Genomic DNA, 6,394 nt, shown 5'->3' with positions numbered 1-6,394 from the left:
CGACATAGAACGTCGGGTGCGTAGTCATTGACTTTGGAAGGTCGATGGTGTACGACGCACCATGTCTGGCCAGGACTGCAAAAGGTCCGATGAAGCGGTGCTTCAGTTTGTTGCTGCCGACAGAGCTAACAGTGTCTAGAGGTAGGTTCCTCGTGTCTAGCAGCACTAAGTCACCAATCTCAAATATACTTAAGGTTGGTGTGGAGATAGTGTGGTGAACAACGAAAATGATGTCATAAGATCTGATAGTCGTACCAGGGAGCCTTTTGCCATATTTATTGTCAATAATTGGTCCAATACCATATTGTATTGATAAGCTCAGCTACCATAATACATATTTATATTGCAAACCCCAATAATTTATTGAATCGCAATTATTATTTCCGACCTCTGGCGTGCTCCAGCAAATCAAGATAATGTCCGGTCCGCCACAGTCCCGAATACTATTGCTGCGAGAACTCCGAGACCATCAAGGTGCTCTACACAAAGTACAATCGTCCGTCAGGGGGTGACTACGAGTCGTACTATGTGGACGGTTGGGAGAAGCAGCGCCAAGTGAACTTCCCTTACACCATGTACCATCCCAGCACGCCACCATTCAACTACACCGATCCCAGCACGGTGTGTCGAGTGCAAGCCATAGCGAATACAGCGACAGGCAAGCTCACCGAGGAACTTCAATGCGCTGAGAGTAACTCATCACTGACTGCTGCTTCGCAAGACAGCACCGCCTTTTGGACATATCAAGGCAACTGGCGGAATAACAATGCTTCATTCCCTTTGGGCGCGAACTGCTTCAGCCTCATGCTTCGAGACGGCTCAGTTGACACGGATCTGAAGGCTGCGTGCTCGGCTAATCCTACCGCTGTGCTGCCCACTGTCATATTCACTACTTTCATGGAGACGCCATTGGTCATCATTTACCTCGTGTACCTCTCGCTGTTTGCATTCTTTCATGAGAGAGACACGCAGCTGGCCAAGGATATCGATAAGAAGTTGCTGGCGACGCCTCATACTTTCCCTATGCTTGGCGCGAGTGAGACCTATGGCCGTCGTACGAGCATTCGCGCCTCAGATGTGCAAATGCAAGCAACAGCCAGTGGGGAAATTCTGCAGATAGGTTTCTCCAATTCGTTCTTCGGCTCGTGCGTGTTCAGCTGCTTGGTGGTGGCATCGGTTGGCTTACATGCACTTCTCATTACAATTATTGCGGACTTCTATCGCAACTTTGACCCACCGCTTTTGGGAGGACAGCACGGCAATTTTCTTCGTAGTGTGGGTCTTTGCTCTCCTCTGGTTCGTGGGCATTATGTCGGCGCAAGATCGTATCCTCAACTTCTTTCGGCAACGTACCCCACTCAACAAATGCGAGTTCGTCTACATGTTCAAGCGTGACGAGACCGAGGTATTGCTAGCTGATCGATCGGGTGTGTCGGACTTCGTAGCTAAAGTCGAGAGCTTCTTCGCCTCCAAGGGAAAGATCAGCGGATACCGTACGACTGTTCCGGTGGTGGAGGTAGATGGACTCCGAATTGTCGAGTTCCAGCACATCCGATACGTGTACGAGGAGACCGAACAGCGCTTTGTGCCTGGTGTCGTCGCACTCGGTCGCACCTACGACGATATGCAACAAGAAGCCAGCGGACTATCGGATACCGAAGCGAGACACCGAATCAACACGGTCGGATCGAATTCCGTTGACGTGGAGATGCCGTCGCTGCCAGTGTCCATGGCGCAGGAGTTCTTCACTCTGTTCTACATCTACCAGATCATGTGCTACTACGTCTGGTACTACTTCACGTACTGGAACATGGGGATTGTCATGACGGTCGTGGTGCTGGGTGCCGCCGTGGTTAACATCTACACGCAGCGTCAGATCCAGTCGTCGATTGTCAAGATGACCCGCTATCGCACGGATGTGACGGCGTTCCGTGCCGGTGAGTGGCGAGTGTTGTCCTCTCCCTATTTGGCCTCTGGTGATCTGGTGAAGGTGTCGGAGAACTGGGTGGTGCCGTGCGATATGGCCATCGTGAAGGGCACGACGGTGTGTGACGAGTCCATGTTGACCGGTGAATCGATGCCGGTGCAGAAGTTCCCGATCCCTGAACACAGCTCGGAAGTGTATGACCCGGAGAAGGGCAGCAAGAAGCACACGCTGTTCGCTGGTACTCGCGTCTTGTCTTCGGGTCGCAATGAGGAGATTCTGGCGATTGTACAGACAACTGGTGCGCATACGACGAAGGGTCAGTTGATTCAGTCGATCCTGTTCCCAATCCCGATGCGATTCAAGTACAACGAGCACCTGAAAGTTTTGATCGCTCTGCTACCTTGATCGTGTGCACCATCGCCACGTACTTCGTCGTTGACAACCACATGATAAGCAACCGGTTCGCAACGTTCTTCACGTGCATCTTCATGTTAACTGCCGTCGTTAGCCCATTACTACCAATTGTCATCACCGTCGGCCAGGTGAACGCCTCCCAGCGTCTCGAAAAGCTCGGCGTTTTCTCGCTCAATGTCCAGCGTATCACTCTCGCCGGTAAGGTGCGCATTTTCTGCTTCGACAAGACCGGCACCCTCACCAAGCAGGGACTCGACTTCCTCGGCGTACAACCGGTTAGAGACGGCCTCTTCACCCCCATTGTCAACGATGTGAAGGACGCATCGTCGTTTGAAGATCTTCTGTACGCACTGACGACGTGCCACTCGGTCGGCTCTCTTGAAGACCGTCTCGTGGGTAACGAAGTGGAGGTGCGCATGTTCACGGCCACGGGTTGGGAGCTGGTCAAGAAGGAAGGAGAACAGCCGTGTGTGAAGTCGAAGGTGGACCCGGGACTGGAACTGGAGTTCATCAAGCGCTACGACTTCGACCACCACCGCATGTCCATGAGCGTCGTGGTGCGCAACCGCAAGAGTGGCAAGTACTATGTGTTCTGCAAGGGGTCGTACGAGCGCATGCAACAGCTGAGCACACCTGGCAGTGTGCCGGCGGACTACAAGAGCGTGGCCGACCGTCTCGCCAAGGACGGATGCTACGTTTTGGGTCTGTCGTACCGCGAGCTGCCGAGCGACTGGACGCATGAGCAAGTTGTCGAGTTTGCCAACGACCGCGAGGCTGTGGACGAGAGTCTGTCGCTGCTGGGTCTCATTCTGTTCCGTAACGAGCTCAAGGACGACACGGCCGACGCCATCGCCAAGCTCAAGGCCGGCGACATTCGCACCGTCATGATCACGGGTGACAACGCCATGTGCGGCTGCTACATTGCTCGCCAGAGCGGCATGGTGTCGTCGAGCTCTCGTGTGATTCTGGGTGAGATGGTGTCAACGACTGAGTTCAAGAAGTTGGTGTGGCGCGACGTGGACTCGGAGGAAGAGTATGACCTGCCTGCGGTGAAGAGTTTGGTCGAACGGGGCGAGGACGTGGAGCTGGCCGTCACGGGTGTGGCGTTCGACTACCTGGTGTCCATGGGCGAGATCAAGAGGTTGTTACTGCACATCCGCATCTACAGTCGCATGACACCCGACGGCAAGGTGGAGTGTGTGAAGCTGCACATGGAGACAGGAGCAGTGACTGGTATGTGCGGCGACGGGGGCAACGACTGTGGTGCTCTTCGTTTCGCGCACTGCGGTGTGGCTCTGAGTGACGCTGAAGCTTCAGTTGTGTCGCCGTTCACGAGCAAGTCGAAGACGATCCAGTCGGTGGTTGATCTGTGCCGTGAAGGCCGCTGTAGCTTGGCGACGTCGTTCGCGTCCGTCAAGTTTCTGATTGTATACGGCCTAATTGGCTCGGTGATGTGGGGCTTCCAGTCGTATCACACCGTGATGGTGTCGCAGTGGTGCTGGATCCTCTCGGACGGATTTTTTTTCTACTGGGCTGTTCGTACGCCATCACGCTGTTCAAGCCACTGAAGGAACTAAAGCCTGTGCGCCCGACGTCCAGCCTCATTGGACCCACCACACTCGTGTCACTGTTCGGCCAGCAGCTTGTCAACGTCATTTTCCTATGCTGCAGCGTCCATCTATTAACCAGCGAAATCTGGTACTGCCCATTTTCACCCGAGAACATCGATGCGGCCAAGTGGTGGCTCATGGCGGATAACCACTTGTCAACATTGTTCTTCTTCACGATCATCTTCCAGCAACACACGGCTGCTTGGGTCTTCAGCTTCGGCTCGCACTACCGCCAGCCAATCTTGAAAAACAATGTGCTCATGGGATTCGTTGCGGTATTAGTGACTATCGATCTGTATTTGCTTCTGGGCGAACCTACCGGTAGCGCCTTCACCGACCAGTTCCGTATCTCCAGCAGCACGAACGTCATTGGATTGCCGGATATTCCCATGCCTTTCAGCTTCCGTCTCAAGTATTTCGGTCTCGTTTCAGGCAGCTTTATTACTAGTGTCTCCTTCCAGTATTTTGTAGTTCTCGGTCCCGTACGCTCCCATTTCCGGGAGAAATATCACTCAGACGCGATCCCCATGAGGAAATAGTATGCACCAACTGATAACAATTATAGTACAGATATAACTCTCACGAATGATTATTAAAATAATATCGCGCGAGACTTGGGAGAAAAACTAATATTTAAACTGTAAGTTGAGCTTACACACTTATCAGTGGTGCACTAGCACTTATAAAACAGGAGTCATCACCAACTTTTTATTTTCTTCGTGTAACTGTCAACTTGATATTCTACACCGTTGCTGAGAATAATCTCAAACAAAGTGGACAGCATGTTTTTATTAATTGCAATTTTCTTCTTTCGTGATTAAAAGCACCAATGAATCCGAGATTGTTCTCATTCAAAAAGAGACGATCTACTGTACTGACCTAGATACCGTAGACCATGTCGTTCATCTTCTCCGCCGCATTCACCGCATCTCGACAGTGCAACTCCATATTCGCCACCAACGTCGGGGTGATGCACTTGATACTCGCTTCAGCCGCCTTCTCCAAGAAGCGCATGGTACGCTCCTTAATTGTCAAAAGGTTGCCGTCATCATCCGCCATGTTGCTTCGATCATAAATCTCCTCGCGATACAAAGCAAGATACGCCTTGATCCGTGCTTTTAGGAGAAACAGCCCTCGATGGGGTTGCACATCGGAGAGTAGGGGCCACAGCCCTCGATGGGGTTGCACATCGGAGAGTAGGGGCCGAGGCGTAGTAGCTTCAGGTCGGCGTGCTCTTCCACCCGCTCTTCTGTTTGGCGATGTGCAGGAGCGTTATCCAGGACGATAACAACCTTCTTACCGGCAAAGTTGTTTTGAAAGACAGGAGACGCCTTTACTGTACGGTAGACCTCGTCGATAAAGGCAGTATTTTGGGCAATACGAATACTCCCCCTCTCCAGCCGATGGAGTACAGCACCCATAGCTGAGTTGACCGCGCACTGGACTTGCAAGTTGGCCCCTTTTGACGGTGGCATCACCAGTATAGCTCGTTCTCCTTTACGCGCGCGTCCCCGACCACGCTTACAATACACATTGTAGTTAGTCTCATCTAAGTAGATAATACAGTCACCGTCTTTTTTATGGTCCTTGAGAGCTGTCGCGAACCTGGAGCGTTTGGTCTTGTTGATGTCATTGTTGCACGTCATGGGCCAGTCAGCGCGTCCTGCACGATGTGCGGAAAGAACGCGAAGCTTCTCGGCGGGTGTGTGCTTTCGGAGGAGGGGTTGGAAGGGCATCTGCGCTCAGACAGGTGAATTGAGAAGTGAGCTACTTCAGCCTCGTGCGCGGGCTTTCGCGCGCATTTTGGCGCCAAGACGTCTTCACCACCCATACTACGGCTGCCGCCTTTCCTTGTCTTGTTTTGGATGAAATTATTCTCGCTTTGTTTGCTGATTATTTTTGTTTGACTTGATATTCATATTTCACGAAACAAATTGTCCGCTTTGCTTGAAACTAATCTCAGTTTGGACGGGCAAAGGTGTAGCACTATAAAAGGGAGCTAGGCACCAATCGAGCGGAGCAAAAAACTAAGGCCATGCATCCAGCATTACGACGAGAGCGCTTCTGATAAGAGCTCATTCGACTTATAATGCTTATCTTATTGAAGTGGCTCTCTACAGGTACGTACTGCTTGGTCGTAGCGATCATTAATTCAACTTTGAAACCCCCTAATATTAATGATTTTTTTATTAATTAAGGCAAATGTAGTTTTTGAAAAATACATGGTCCACAAAATATTTTATATTTAGACATTGTCTAAGTTAAAAAATTGGATGGCATCAGTTTTACGCTCGATTTTACCTCAAGATTTTAATGAAAATGAATTGTCGCTCAGCTCGGCGATGATTTAGAAAAGGCTCTGTTTTAGCACCCAAAATGCCTGGCTGGGCAATTGTACCCTATTTCATCAGTCGTCCGTTTTGGACTCGACCTTGATTTTACC

The 6,394-nt window shown here is 51.1% G+C and overlaps 1 protein-coding gene across 1 annotated transcript; it reads left to right on the top strand.

Annotated features, from left to right (window-relative positions):
- Positions 1-1,708: 1,708 nt before the first annotated feature.
- Positions 1,709-4,490, top strand: PITG_21021 (P-type ATPase (P-ATPase) Superfamily; the record flags this gene model as incomplete). The annotated part of the gene is made up of 4 exons (XM_002895030.1): positions 1,709-2,289; positions 2,382-3,715; positions 3,760-3,833; positions 3,903-4,490. The coding sequence occupies 4 exons, from the start codon at positions 1,709-1,711 to the stop codon at positions 4,488-4,490; spliced, it is 2,577 nt and encodes an 858-aa protein (XP_002895076.1).
- Between the last annotated feature and the right edge of the window lie 1,904 nt (positions 4,491-6,394).

The sequence above is a fragment of the Phytophthora infestans genome, genomic scaffold (genome assembly GCF_000142945.1).
Source record: "Phytophthora infestans T30-4 supercont1.282 genomic scaffold, whole genome shotgun sequence".
In the NCBI taxonomy this organism is placed as follows: Eukaryota; Oomycota; class Peronosporomycetes; order Peronosporales; family Peronosporaceae; genus Phytophthora; species Phytophthora infestans.
The sequence above is the reverse complement of the archived record's forward strand: the minus strand, read 5'-3'. Positions and strand labels throughout refer to the sequence as shown.